This window comes from Malania oleifera, chromosome 3, assembly GCF_029873635.1.
Source record: "Malania oleifera isolate guangnan ecotype guangnan chromosome 3, ASM2987363v1, whole genome shotgun sequence".
NCBI classification, from domain to species: Eukaryota; Viridiplantae; Streptophyta; class Magnoliopsida; order Santalales; family Ximeniaceae; genus Malania; species Malania oleifera.
Window position 1 is genome coordinate 50,090,071 of NC_080419.1, and position 14,691 is coordinate 50,104,761.

The window sequence follows — 14,691 nt, forward strand, 5'->3', positions numbered from 1 at the left end:
ACCCCTCCCATGTGTTAATGACACATCTATTGTGCTGAATATCATTCCATTTAGTTCTCCACCACAATTTTGCATCCCCAACCAGATATACCGTTGCCATATTGACCCGGTCCACTTCTAAATCTACTTGAGAGCACGTGAAGTAGTGTTCCATATCAAAGAAGAAATTGTCCTGCTCCTTTGCATCTCGTGTACCCCCAAAACTTTTAGGTTCCGGTACCTTCCATCGAGAACTCTCATTTGGATTTGCAACTGGCCATCGGGCTAACTGTGCCACTACATTCACTTTCGTAGTGATCTCTTGTAAATCCCTTTGGACTTGGACCACCGCACTTTGAACATTGCCCATTTCCTTCAAATCTTCCTTCAAAGCAGTAATGGACACTTTAACATCTTCTGCAAGAAAATCAAGATTATCAGTTAGCTCCCGTAAGGAAGCCTCAAGCTCTATTGGCTCTCCCCGTTGGGACGAAAGAGATGGCAATATGCCCTCAATATGTTGTAGCCTGCTCTCGAAGGCTTCCAACTGCTCAATACTCTTCTGGAAGGCCTCAAGCTCTCTTGGCCGTTTCTCCAGGGATTTCACACTTGGAATGAATTTTTCAAGTTCCTCAAGTCTCTCTACGACTTTTGATACCCCATAGAGATTTTCTCTAGGGTTTTCTTCGGCGGCCTCAAGCTCTGTTGGCACGCCTTTATCTTTTATCAATGTTGCCATCAACCCTTGGAGGTCACCACACGTTGTCCCCAGGGTTACAAGTTTTGTCTCAAGCGCCTCAATGCGCTTCACTCTTCCTGACTTATTTCTCATATTCCCACGCAATGTGCTCGCACACACTGTGCTCTGATACCAACTATCACGGACCCCCAAAATGGGACTCAAGTAAGGGCCGTGTGGCACTCGTTGAGGGCTCTCCCTCGACAAGTCAACCAAGTCTCACACGTTTAAGCCTGCAATCACGAGCACCTGGTGAGTCTCAATACTCAAGAGAACCAAGGAACAATAGGATATCATACGAGCAATCCATTCTTATACACCGAATAAGACTATAACAATCAGAGACATCACAATCTAAGGCAACAAAACACCACAATAAAAGGGACTATTTGTATTATTCAACAACAAGAGAATAATCATACAAACGATAACATAGATAATCATATATTCATTCCAAATCCTTGAAGAATACAATTATAGCAGTATCTCACTCCCCCTTTTCCCCATTACATTGTCACACCCTAACACCTCGCCTATTGTTAGCAACCATGGCCTTACGTAGCCGCTTGCTCATCGACGTTGCCGACGCACTAGCCGTCGCTTTGGTCAGATGACTTGCCAGATATAGCAAGATAAATCACATTGCCTCTTTTCTTTCCTATAACAGTTAACCACCATGGTTGCCGCTCTCGTTAGCTCTTCTCTATGCACATCAACAACCGCTTGCAACTCTTCCACTACTATCTTAATTACCAAAACAAATGTGGCCAAAACACCCATAACCAGATTTGATACCCTCCTCTTCGTTTCAGCCATCTCAACCTTCTTGCTCTTCACCATCTTTCTTAACCCTTCCACTATCTACCCCCTTTTGTTCTTGAGATTCAAAACTAATACAAGATAGAGAAAAACAGTTAGACCAAAGGGGAATAGAATAACCCAAAAAAAAAAAAAAACCAGAACCCATAGAAGAAATACTCTTCATATCTACACTATAAAGTTAGGTTTTTTCATGGAATGCAAACTAGATGAAGGTTTACATGATGCATGCTCTGGTATTGGCCGTCTAAAAAATGAAACTCAACCGATGATGGAGAAAAAGATCATACCTTGCAACCTTCCCTAAGAACTAATAAGAATACCAAGAATGCTATGAAAACCTATGAAACCATAAACTGTTGAACCTCTTCTAATCCTTGAACATATGCTCTCATCCATCCTTTTAACCTCCTTCCTAATGTGAACTTCCTCTCTTCTTGAACATGTGCATTCTCTTTCAACGTGTCTGCTCCCCCCCCCCCCCTCTTTTTAGTGTGCCTAGCTTCGTTTTTATAAAATGAAGGAAGCTAGGGTGTTGGCATAATGTTTCTTTTTCTAAGAATCCTTGTAGTTCCAGGGGTTTCCTTCTTTGTCCTATGAGGGTGTTTGGGCACAAGTTTTACCTTGTTTTCAATATAAAACCCCTAACTAGGCTTGGGATATTCCATTATTGTAAGAAAAAGGTGATGTAATTGTTAAAAATACAATATTGAAGCCTACCCTATCTCACTTGGCATATGCTAGCAAGGGTATAGAGACAGATGGAGAACCCTCAATTAATTGCTTTCTAGTGATTTATTGTGCATTATTTGCTTAATTAATTGAGAATTTCCAGATTTAATAAAATTGACCTCGAACAAAATTGAGTGTTAGCAACTGCTTTTCTTTATATGTTTGTTACTATAGGATGTTAGGAGGCCTCTTTTTAACATTCTATAGTAATGAATTTAAAGAATATGACACCAGTTTTGGATTGGGGCCTTATGAAGCACAAACTAGCAAGGAGACAACAACAGATAGGCGCACATGCATTTTTTTAATGTTTTTTTTTTTTTATTTCAAATTTTCTTTTAGGAAGGTAAAATAAGATAGAGACCCTTGTCAAGGGAACCAAACCACAATGGCAAGAGTAAAGGTGGGATAAACTGCCCTTGGCATGGGCTGCAACCACTGTGTCATTGGTTGGTTGTGGGCCGACTTGGTCTACAAAAGAGAAAACTGCTAATGACCTAGGCAACAAATTACCATGCCATTAGTAGAGAAACTAACACAATTTGTAGGAAAAGCAATTACTTTGGATTTGGGTTCTCAGCCCCATACCTCCAAAGTGAGATGTGAAATAATATAATTAGAAAGCTACTTTAGATTTGGGAGCTCGACCACATTCCTCTAAAGTAGGGTGTAAACCATGCCAATTTATAGAAAAAACTGTCGTGGATGGGAATCTCAACCCTGTACCTCCAAAAACAAACAAAGCAACACAGTTTGTGAGAAAAAAATGATCTCAGCCCCATACCTCCAAAAGTAGACAAACCAACACGGTTTGTGAGAAAAACTAGTTTGGATTCGGGAGTCGCAGCCTCATACTTCCAAAAGTAGACAAACCAAAGCGATTTTTTGAGAGACCAGTTTGGATTTGGGATCACATCTCCCATACCTCTAAAGTGGGGGCATAAACCATTTTGGTTTACAAAAAACTTCGTCGGATTTGGAATCTCAGCCCCATGCCTTTAAAATTAGACAAACCAACACGGTTTGTGAGAAAAACTACTTTGGATTTGGGAATCACAACCCCATACCTCCAAAAGTGGACAAACCAACATGGTTTGTGAGAAACCACTTTGGATTTGGTATCATAGCCAAATACCTCCAAAGTGGGGGTTTAAGCCATGCCAATTTATGGAAAAACTACCTTGGATTTGGGAATTTTGGCTCCATACCTCCAAAAGTAGACATACCAACATAGTTTGTGAGAAAAACTACTTTGGATTTGAGAATCACAACCACATACCTCCAAAACTAGACCAACCAACATTGTCTATGAGAAACCACTATGAACTTGGGATCACAACCTCATGCCTCTAAAGTAGGGGTGTAAACCATGCTAGTCTATGGAGGAACTACCTTGGATATGGTTATCTTAGCCTCATGGTCTTAAATTTCCACGAAATTGTCGAAATTTTCGTCAAAATTTCCAATTTTCATCACCCTCTAAATCGAAATGGCAGTCGATTTCTATCTTGCATAATTTCCGTCGAAATCTCAGCGAATCATCCGAAATTTATCGAAACCTTGAAATTTTAGCGAAATTTGTTGAAATTTTAACTATGCAATGAAATTTTGTTGAAATTCAAACGAGAGATTCAATAGTGAAGTGAAATTTCTCTTTTAATTTATTTTTATTGAAACAAAAGGTTATCACAAGCGCTTTTGAAATTATATGAAAAAATAAACTTATAGTAATATTTTATGTAACCATTCATGTCTAAATTATCAATATTTGTATAATTAATAATATTTAATTGATTTATGAATTTCATTTGCATTAATTGAATATGTTTAATGTACAATATCTTACAAACATGTTGGATACGCATACTATTTTACAATTTTTGCACCTCATACAAAACATAGATGTATTTAATTTGTAATATATTAGTCTTAAAACTTATATTATTATGTTTGTCAACCATTTCTAAAGTGTCACAAAGAATTCCATGCTTTGCTACTAGTTTCCATTATTTTTTCAAATTGAAATCGAAATTGACATCGAAATCAAAATTCCCGTCGAAATTTCCTTACTTTTGGAGCTTCGAAATATGAGTCGAAATCGAAATTTAAGACCTTGCTTAGCCTCCATACCTCCAAAAGTAGACAATCCAACATGGTTTGTAAGAAAAACTATGTTGGATTTTGGAATTATAGCCCCATACCTCCAAAGGTCGACAAACCAGCGTGGTTCTTTGGATTTGGGATCACAACCCCTATACCTCCAAAGTGGGGGTTGTAAACCATGGCAATTTATGGAAAAAGTACCTTGGATTTGGGAATCTAAGCCCCGTACCTCCAATAGTGGACAAACCAACATAGTTTGTGAGAAAAAAACTACTTTGGATTTGGGAATCACAACTCCGTACCTCCAAAAGTAGACAAACCAATAGTGAGAAACCATATTGGATTTGGGATCAAAACCCTATACATCCCTAGTGGGGATGTAAACTATGCCAGTTTATGGGAAAGAAATTGAGTTAGGATGGGAAAAGTGAAAACGTGATTGTTTCACAAAATCCTTTATCAAATCAGATTATTTTATATGGTATGAATGCATGATGCATAGAGTGAGTATGCAATCTAAACTCTACTCATCTGATTCCTCTCAAATCTTTTCACAATTGTTGAAACCCTCAATTTGACCAACTTTGTTATCTTAAACCTGACTTGGCTAGATGACCAAGCTCATCCTCTAAAGAAATTGATTACTTAATCTACACGCATTTACAACCCCTTCAGTTAGTCAACTGGAAAACTATGTGGCTCGAAGTCTCCTTGTTCTTTTGGTGGAGTTTGCAAGCCTTGATCGTGTGATTGCCTTCCGCTTTTTATTGAGTTTTTAATTTTCTCAAACAAAAATGTTTTGTTTTGTTTTTTTTTTAATTTTAAATTGAGCGGAAACAAAATGTGATGTCATTTCCTAGTGATCAATTTGCATTATCAAACCTATGTTGGCTATGACAACCTAATGAATAGTCTAACGTGCAATGGACTTACCCGGACCTGAGCTGCATTATCAAAATTTTAATTTTTAAATTCAGCTCATAGGACACTCGTCCTATTTGTTCAAATGTGTCAGCTACTAACCATCATCATTGGATGAGATTCAGGATGTTGCTGAGCCAGCTTTACTGGTCTTCAACTTTGCTCCTTTCTCTTCTTTCTTTTTCTTTCTCTTTTGTTCTTTTTCTATTTCTTTTCTTTTTTCCTTTTTCTATTTTTCCTTTTTTCTGACTACCTTGATTTGATTTGGCTTTCAACAGTGGTTGGAATAGATCATGCCTATGAATTTCCCACTATGGATTAAGTGCTCAAGTACATTGTTGATGTATCATCTTGTGCTGCAAGCATTCTGCATCTGAAATCCTAAACTTGATTGTTTGATTAATCTTCTTGTGATAAAGACAATCTCAGGCATCCACTTTGGGCTTCAAATTGGTTTTAATGACACGAAAAAAACGAAGGCCAAGTTATGGTTTTAGGGAAAAAAGAAATAAATTTAGGCTTAAGAACTCCCATGATGTCCCTGCCCCTAGTAACTAATGAGTTTTATTTACTTCGACCAAATTTTTGGTCTAAAGCCAACAAGCTGTCCACGTACCCACTTTGTGATCAAGTCATGTTAGTTCAGGTTGAATCTTTCCTTTGAACTGCTTTTTTTCTTTTTGAATTTTTGCTAAATATTGAGATAACATAGCTGGGGCCCCATACCTAGGTAACATGGAGAGTTAGGGTTATAAAAAGAAATTGGCTATATAAGCAAGGCTCCAAGGGCTAGTGATTGGTGACTCTAATGTGTTGGATATTTGTTGGAAAAGCTGGTTGTGCAAATTGATGGGCACCTATCATTGGTCACAACTTAGAGCCATGGTACATCAAAGTTTGCTCAATGATGATAAGTGGTCTCTTGCACCTAATTTGTTGTGATTTCTGTAGCAAATCATCTTTCTTTTTACAAATTGGGGCTTAGTGAAGCCCCTATTTTCGAATGGTAAGAAAACCAACATGTTTGCTCCCAAGTGGGGGTGATCCTTGCCCAGGATTTGCAAATACATATGTAGGCTCAAATTGGGACATGAAAGGGATTTTATAAATTGTATGTGCATAGTTGAGCAAACGTTGTTCTTCATCCCAAAGTTCAACTGCTCATTTTTTAGAATCTTTTTCTTATTTGTGCCATGGTAATGTGTGAAACTGGAGTGGAAATGATGGTTGAAAATGTGATCTTTATGCTTGGTGGACATCATTTGTTGAACTCGCAATTAGCACACCAAAAAGAAATAACTTTATTAATTAAAATGGATATTGAGAAACACGAAAGATTGCCATCAATGCCCCCACATTAGGAATACTGATAGAAAGCATACTAAAATAGAAAGATGCTGTTATTGGATCGAGGCTAGTATAAATAGGAAAGCATACTTGAACACAAAGATGTGGCTTCTTGTCAGATGGGAAAATCAGCATCTTCACATCCTTGAGGAGCTGAACTCGATTCTTCAATTGCCAACATCTTTCAAGGGGTGTCCCTTCATTACCATGTGGAACTTACAATGCTCATGAGGATTATACCACTTGGAAGGAGGATCACTAGTTGGCAAAGGCACCTCTGATTCTATAAGTTGGCATCTAAGAGTTATTCATACAAATATGCGTAAGACAATGGGAGAGGGTCAATATTTACGCTCTCTTTCTTTGTTGCTTGCTGATTGGTAGCCTTGGCAGGAGTAAGTAGCAACTTTATGAGCAACATTAGTAGAGGTAGGTTTGACTAACTTATTTGAGGGAGCTTAAATGGTGAATGTCATTGGTGTTTGGTCTGTTGCAAGACATTGCTGGTAATGGGTGATAGCAATATTGGGGGACCTTGAGTGGGCTGGCCAAGAACTTGTTGAGAGCGGTTTCGAGAGGGACCATGAGTTGCTGCTTGGACATCTTCAACTTTCTTATCTTGTTTTTTTGGAAAAATCCCTTCTTCGCTTCACTTTATTTAGATTTCTTGGCAATCTTCCGCTTTGAATGGCGTTCTCCAGTTGACTATCCATTAATACGTCAGAGAAATCTTTAGACATAGCCCCAACCATCCTATCGAAGAATACTCCTTTCAAAGTGAAGATAAATTTTTGGATCAGCTCACGACCAACTATTGGTCGTTCTACTTGGGATGCAACTTCACACCAACATTGTGCGTATTCCTTGAATGTTGCACCATCTTTCTCCTTTTGTCTAAGCTCATCTTTATTAGGGGTCACCTTTGTATCAAATTGATATTGACGAAGGAAGGCTCCTCCCAGATCATGCAACCCCTTTGTTTGATTTCTATCTAATCGAAGAAACCAACGAAGAGTGGGACCCGACAAACTGTTTTGAAAGCAATGGGTCAAGAGATTCTCAGTATGCTCATAGCTTTGATAACACATAGTTAGATGTAGATTTGGGCCACGACCATCATATTTCTCTAAATCTAGAGCTTTGGATTAACTGAAACTAGCAAATCGAGAGCCCAACAAAGTCTATCAATATCCACATTCCCAAAGACCTCAACACCTTGGATGGCCTTGATCTTCATTTCCTAAGTTTTAACTTTTCTGACCACTGAGTTTTGTTCTTCATCAATGATAGGCTGTTTCTTCTTTTGATTAGACATCTCATCATTTGGAATTCCAGTGCTAGGTAGGGGTGCATAATAGCATATTTGAGGTGGCATTGCAGTTGATGAAAAGGAATGGTGTTTTGAGAGGATGATGCCAAATCAGGATTTGCAGCTATTTGGAGCAGTCCCTGCCTCCAACACTTTAGGTGCCTTTGTTTTATTCATATTTCTCATCATCTTTAGGATAAGGTTGATATTTCCATCCATAGCAACCAGCCTTTGCTCCAGGGCATTGGCATTATCTAAGTGATCTGTGTGCTCCGCCATTGCATATTCAGTAGTTGCTTTTGAGCGAGTCTGGATTGGACTATGGAGGAAGATCTTGGAAGTATGTTTTTGCCTGTGTGCAGTTTTAATTGGAAGATTTTTCTGAAAGAGAAAATTTTAAACAAAGAGCTTTATTTTAAGGAAACAAAATTGTGCATGTTTATTTTATTATGAAACAAAGGGCCAGATGTTGGTCGATCAAAATTGGGTCCTTTTGAGGACAAATTTTTCTAAACATTGTTGATTTTAAGAAAACATGAATGAATGGGACTAAGGCCTAACATTTTTGCTCAAGGAATGACGGAATTATGTGGGTTATGCAAATGAGATCCTAAACCTAATGATGTGACAAAAATTTTAGTGCTTTTCAAGGCGAAATGCATGCCAAACAAAATGCGTGTATGCATGAAACTGATTTAATGGGAAGTCCTCGGTTTCAAGCGAGGAGGGTCTACCCTATCAACAAGAGGGAATGGCCTGCTACGAGCCTCCCAACCTCAATTATTCTAGAAAATTAGATGATGTATGAGACAAACTGTTGAATTGACCTAACCAAGGAACTCACAGAGCCCTTGGTTTCGGCTATCAAATGATGAAAAAGACTTAAATGTGTCTCAAAAAGGACATCTTCCTACGGCCTTGCCCTAATGATGCATACAATAATCAACCCTAACTAGATGAGATGAATGTTAACTTGAGAGAGGGGACAACTGTAGATCTAACATACGATGATGAGGGTACGAGAATGCAAGTGTTGGGCCTATCTATGGAAGCAAACATGCCAATGCAACCTATACTAGGAGAGAGACAAGAATACAAAGCACAACTACTATGAAAGGCTAGACATATTTGATGACACGCACGAGGATACAGAGAAGGTATGATGATAATAAGATGATTTGTACAAGTAACGCAAGGAATAATGAAAAACCACAACGACAGCCCCTACGGTATCCTAAAGATAAAAATCTGCATAACTTCTAGCTAGGGACAGGGTTCTATGGCACAATATGTGCTAAGTATCGGGTCTAATCCCTAACTGATGAAAGCTCCTAGTTTGTTTTTGCATAGCCATAAGGCTTAATGGAGCTCCCAGCCTCGCCCATTATAGGCTACAAGTGGGCATGATATGTCTTGGTTGGAATGTTTCATGTGCCCATTAGGAGACTCATGCCTCTTAAAGGCTACTACTTCCAAACTAACCTAGAAAGGGTACAACCCTGGTATAGAGCTCGTGAGGTATGTGCAAGAAAAGGGCTTAAGAAAACCCAAATCTCCTCAACCAATTAAGCAATAGATAAAGCATACACACCAAGCACACAATTGATTAGTGAATGTGATCCCCAAACAAGCACAAGCAAGTGTTATTAGAAAGAACCATCAAATCTTGATAAGTTGAATTCAAGGTAATCAAATCCTAATGATAAATATTTGAGGAGATAATGATGATGATAAATATTGTTTCTTTGTTAGTCAATCTTGCTTTAATATTTGTTGAGATCTCCTCTTTATTTATTTTTCCCCCTTTTTTTTCCCCTCGAGTGAGACATCTTGTTCACCCTTTTTTTTTTTTTAATTATTTCTTCTTTTGCTTCTCAATAAAATTTCTTTTCTATTGAAAATCACTCTGCAAACAATTAAGTGTATTGTTTGAGGAGATAATGATGGTGATAAATGGTGTCACATGTAACGCTGATCTAGCTTTAGTATTTGTTGAGGTCTCTTTTTTATTTTTTCCTGGTTGCTTGTTCAGATTCTTTTTCCTCTCTGAATGCAATTTTCCTAAATGATTTTGAAAATTCAACAGTGTATATATATACATATATCTCCAGATATGTTGAAGAGTAGTTTGGGGACTAGCTTTTATAGAAAGAGCTCTCTCATGAGGGAATGTTTATGTTGTATAGTTCTGATCTGTAGTTTTTTTTTTTATTCTGTCTCTTACAAATCCTTCTCTATACAGTAAAATCATAGTTTAATTTCTTATTCTTTTAAATTCTTCTCAATATTTTTGTAATATAGTTCGAGTATGTACATTAGGAAAGGATTCGAGTAGGCAAGGAACTCCTTGAAGCAAAACGAATCGAGGAAGAGAATGAAAGAAAACGGTATGCCCATCTAGTGTTTCTTTTATATCATGCCCAGTTAAATACTTGTATTTGCTTTTCAGTCTTGCATTTTATTATGTCAAGTGTTTTTGTCTCTTGCAATGGTTGAGTTACTTTCCTTTTGATAAAAGATATATTCTGCTCTCGCAGCATTTTGGCCTTGCGGAAAGCAGAGAAAGAGGAAGAAAAGCGAGCCAGGGAGAAAATTCGACAAAAATTGGAAGAAGACAAGGTTTTGATTGTTTCCTGCATTTTGTTCAATGTTGTAATTATGATTATTCTGTAATTGGCAATTCCCCTAGTATTCATCTATTGAAATGTTTATTTTGTTTGCATTTTTAATTTTTTTTTCTTTTGGTAACCAAATGTATTCCACTCCTTTGCAATGCTTGATGAATTCTAATGGTTCGTTGAGGGGCCCCATTGGGCCTGGGCTACACAATTGGGCTTAACCCATCCCTCTTTCCAATGCCCTGCCCACTACATCACACTCTGAACCGAGGACTCAAACCCTTGATTATGATGATGTATGTTAAATTGTTAGGTATTTACTCTTTGGTCGTTCATCCCTCTTTATTGTTAGTTATACACTAGAGTTGAAGTTTTGAACCACTGCATTATTGCTCTTGCCACCTGCTTGTCTGACAGATATAGAAAGATTTTTGTGTTTTTTTTTTGGGCACACGGCATATGTCTACTGATGCACACAAGTATATAAAAGGTTTGGGTCTGTATCTTCCTTTATGCATTTATCTAAGTAGGTCATGACGGAACTTTTCTTGCCCTCTTCATAGATGAGAATCATAACCTATTTATTTGTCAGAGCTAGCTAAAACATAGGATTTTTGGTTGGGGAATGTTGTATTGTCCACCTCTTTTCCTCGTCTTTACCATTTTAGCTCAGGGTAGAATGGTGTCATTTCTTCTTTTGTTTTTGATTGGGATGGTCCTTTGCCTTCTTGGGATTTTCATTGTCAGAGGTCTCTCAACAATAGGGAGATGGTTGAGGTTTCTTCTTTGCTGATGATGTTGAATAATTGCTGTATTTCCTTGGAGTGGATAGTAGTTCTTTCTTTGGGCTCTTTATTTCTTGGAAATCCTTTTGCCATTTTTTCAAGCCGTTCTAATTTTTTTCCGCTCCAAAAAAAAAATATGGAAGGCCAAAGTTCCCTCAAAAGTTGAGGGTTTTATACTTCTATATGATTGGTTGTGCTTAATTGATTCAATACAAATATCTTGCTTCAGAGAGGAGACCATTGAAGGCACTTTCTTCAGATGTTTGCTTTCTTTGCCATAACAGTTCAGAAACAGCATCTCATTTATTTCTGCACTGTGATTTGGCTGGAAAATGTGGAATAGGGTATTTGTTTTATTGGGTGTGAACTGGGTTTGCACGGAAACAGTGGAGGATTTTTTGGCGGTTACCTATTTTGGTTTTGAGAGGGTGAAAGGATCTGGCAGCAGTTTGGAAATGTGCTTATTTTTCTGTGTGTGGGGTTTATGGTTGGAACATAGCATGCGTGTTTTTTTGGGGAAGAAGCTGAATCCTTTGCAGGTTTGAGACAAGATTCATTACTTGGCTTTGCTTTGGTCTGTTGGCTATGGTCGCTTTAAAGGAGCAAGATTCTGAGATATTCAACTGGATTGCTCTATTTGCTGGCTTGATTTTGTGTTCTGTTTTTTTCCCTGTTATCTCTCTCTTTTTTTTATTATTATTTTTTTATTTTGGTATTTCTTTCTGTTTTGTTTCTAGGTTTCCTCTAGGAGGATATGCCTTATTATCCTTTTTGTACATTCCTAATCTTTAATGAAATCTTCTTCTTTTCCTATCAAAGAAGATTATGGCTAGAAGATGGGAGTATAAAGGATTAATGGTGGGTACCCAGCCCATATCTTTTCAAGTTAGGGCTGATGATTTTGATGGTGATGCTTCTTAGAGGAAGGCGATTCAATCTTCTAGTTATTTGAATAGAGGGAACATTCAACAGGGTTGCATATGAAAAAAGTGCTTAAAACAAATAGGCATGGAGCTTCCCAATTCTGGAGATTTAGTTAGGGTAAGGCAAAGGACAGAGAATGTGTTGAGGGTAAAAAATGAGCTCGTGTCACATGAGGAAAGCGAGTTTATAGCGCTTTTTTCTGTGATGGCGGACTGTTGTTGCATGAGTTACATCCATTGGATGGTGATAATATGGATTCTCTTTTGGTTTGTATCTGTCATGTGCCTCAGACAGTAACAGTTGATCTAGAAGGGGCGCATATTTTTAATGACACAACTGCTGGTGATTTTTTTTTTTTTTAAATGTAGGCTTAGATGGGCCTAAGGGAATCGTGGTAATTTTCAAGAAAATAGGGAGTGGAAGAGTATTTCATTACCGACTCCTAACATGGAAGGGGATTGCTTGTCTTTTGCTGATGATTAAATTAAATGGGTGATAGTGGTGTTGAAAATGATGCTCTAGAATTATTACAAAAATAGGGTTGAAAATAGCTGCTCCTAGTCAAGAATATAAACTAGTAATCCAGTGTAAATATTGACTAGGAAGAAGTCCAGAGTGAACTGAACAATTTTGAGATATTTTATTAATTATTATGAAGGGATGTGAAAGAGGGGCTTTCTTAACTATAGGCCTGATCAGTAAAGAAAATCTTATTAAAGGGCATCAAGTGGATGCCGCCCAAGTACTGTACACCATACCCAAAAAGATCAAGCACTCTGCAGGCTGTCACAAAATCAAGAATTTGAAGGGGATCAGTCAAAAAAAGTCCAATGTGCCAGCTCGTTGCAATAGCAATCCACGGTTCTTTAGTAATCTGTAAGGGCATTGCCAATCCTTCGAAGACTCTCCTACTTCTTTCCTTGCAAGCAAACCAAAATATGGCAAGGGGAATGAAGCACAAAACTTTCCTTCTCTATTTACTGGTTTGGGATATCTTTCAAGGTCAATAACTCTTCTCCCACAGAACTGGTGGTGGCCCTTTGCTTCTTGGTCAAAGAAATGGCCATGCCGCAAAAGTCTCTGGGCCAGGAGCAGTGCAAGAGGATGTGGTCAACAGATTTAGCATTATCCAAACACAAAATACACCAATAAATAAGGGACAGCCCCCTTTCTGCAGGTTATCGTAGGTTAAAATCTTCCCATGCATTGGCTCCCCCATGCAAAGAAAGCAGCCATTGTGAAGGCCGCTGTTCTCCAGTTGAGTTTCTGAAGAAGTTGATGTTATTCCCAGTGTAGAGAGTTTCTTGTAAAAGGATCTGACCGTTAAACTGCAATTTCTATCCAGGATCCATTTTGGCTTATTGGTAATGTTCTAGTATTGAAGCTTATACAAAATGTTATAAAAGTCTGTAAACTGATCAATTCCCAATCAGCAATGTTCGTAACCAAGGAGATGTTCCAAATGGTCCTATGGTCTGTAATCTGAAGATGTTGACTGATGAGGACTTCCTTATCACATGCCAAACTGAAAATGGGAAAGGGAAAGGAAAAAAAAATCCCAACCTTTCCTCATGAACTTTTCCAAACTCCAACTCCACATGATTCTTTCCCAACATTAGTGGCCCAATCATTGTACTGAAGCCCATATTTAGAAGCAATGACTCCCTGCGAAATATCATCTTCTCTTTCATGAATCTCCAAATCTATTTCTCTAGAAGGGATTTGTTGAAAGTAGGGATGGATTTTAGTCCCAAGCCTCCAATGAAATAGGTCATTTAACTGCCCCCGGTTGACAAGATGATATTCAAATTCTTCCCCCGAGCTTCTCAAATGGATCTCCTTTTGAATTCCTTCAATCCTTTTGGTATCTGAAATAGGTTGAGGGAAGAGGGACATATAATAGATCTGGAAGGTTAGTCAAGGTGCTCTTAAGGAGTGTATGTCTTCCACTGTTTGACTGAAAGTTCTTTTTCCATCCTGCCAACATCTTCTCAAACGTTTCAATTATAGGATCTTAAACTCTTTTATCTTTGAATTATGGGATTTGTTTTCTTGGGATTTTTATTTTTGAAGGGATTTAAATGATAGAAGTGGAGGCTCTGCCATCTTTACTTATCTTACTCTAGAGTTGCGTTGTCTCCAGTAGGAAGGATGGTACAGTTTGGTCTGTGAACTATTTGGGGCATCATTTTTGCAATTCTTTATTTTGTCATCTTTTAAGATTAATATGATCTTTTCTCTCGATTGAGGTGTTTGGGATGCTAAAGCTCCTTCTAAAGATAAAGGCTTTTGTTTGGATGGTGGGCCGTAATAGTGTAACACAAACAATCTGCTGCAAAAAGTAGGTGGCCTTTTAAAGCTTTGTCACCAGATATGCATTTCATGTGTGGAAAGAGTTTAAAGGATGTGTTTCAT

The 14,691-nt window shown here is 38.0% G+C and overlaps 1 protein-coding gene across 2 annotated transcripts in view; it reads left to right on the forward strand.

The window, feature by feature from the left end:
* The window catches only part of LOC131150611 (uncharacterized), an 84,021-nt gene that overhangs the window by 34,514 nt on the left and 34,816 nt on the right, over nucleotides 1-14,691 (forward strand). For both annotated transcript variants that reach the window (XM_058101437.1, XM_058101438.1), the window contains exons 7-8: nucleotides 10,269-10,336; nucleotides 10,487-10,568. In XM_058101437.1, coding sequence (XP_057957420.1) covers nucleotides 10,269-10,336; nucleotides 10,487-10,568 — 150 coding nt within the window. The remainder of the gene's footprint in view (nucleotides 1-10,268; nucleotides 10,337-10,486; nucleotides 10,569-14,691) is intronic.